This window comes from Fopius arisanus, unplaced genomic scaffold (genome assembly GCF_000806365.1).
Source record: "Fopius arisanus strain USDA-PBARC FA_bdor unplaced genomic scaffold, ASM80636v1 scaffold00038, whole genome shotgun sequence".
Lineage (NCBI taxonomy): Eukaryota > Metazoa > Arthropoda > Insecta > Hymenoptera > Braconidae > Fopius > Fopius arisanus.
The window spans coordinates 1,140,776-1,141,421 of record NW_011887777.1 but is presented as its reverse complement, the minus strand read 5'-3'; the positions used below and the strand labels follow the sequence as shown (position 1 = coordinate 1,141,421).

The 646-nt window shown below is 35.9% G+C and overlaps 1 protein-coding gene across 1 annotated transcript in view; it reads right to left on the bottom strand.

The window, feature by feature from the left end:
• Positions 1 to 271: 271 nt before the first annotated feature.
• The window catches only part of LOC105266498 (uncharacterized), a gene marked incomplete in the record, with an annotated part of 10,621 nt that continues 10,246 nt past the window's right edge, over positions 272 to 646 (bottom strand). Inside the window, 2 exon segments of the mRNA XM_011304690.1 lie at positions 272 to 450; positions 538 to 646. The exon segment at positions 538 to 646 is cut by the window's right edge and continues 1 nt beyond it. Of these exon segments, the coding sequence (XP_011302992.1) occupies positions 293 to 450; positions 538 to 646 (267 nt within the window).

The window sequence follows — 646 nt, the reverse complement described above, 5'->3', positions numbered from 1 at the left end:
GCTATTTCAATTCTTTTAGAAAGGTGGTCCACAAAATGATAGAAAACATCGGATACCTCCTGAATCCTACTGTGATTTTGGTTCACCTACCATTTTATTCAAATTTTGAAATTCGAATGAAGTGTCATTGTATAGAAAATTCTATTGCCGTTTCTACTCTTTATGATCAATTAGGCACCACGATTCAAGGTCCCGACGGGCCCCAAATGGAGATTAAACTTCGAGAGACTGGGCTTTATTAGAAGAATGAAATAAATTAGAGTTTGAAGAATTGAATTTGCTTGTGTCATGTCTAGATTTTTCGAAAATGTAACATAATTCCATTGGCAGCAGCTGTAAAAGTTGATCGTGGATCTAAATGGTTTTCGCTCTTTGGATCCTGATAAACCTCGTAGTCCTTCAGAATCATCGATAGCACCATCTTTACGTGTAATTGTCCAACTTTCATGCCTAAATTATGAAAATTGAAAAAAATCGTTAGTTGTTCAAATAATCTGGACAAAACTAAACTTATAAAATGTATGGAGAATTTCTTACCAACACACATCCTTGGACCAATTCCGAATGGTATGTAAGCTTCTGAAATTTGCTGTCCCTCTTGAAAACGATCGGGATTGAAGAGCTCGGAATCTTCGAAAAATTTCGG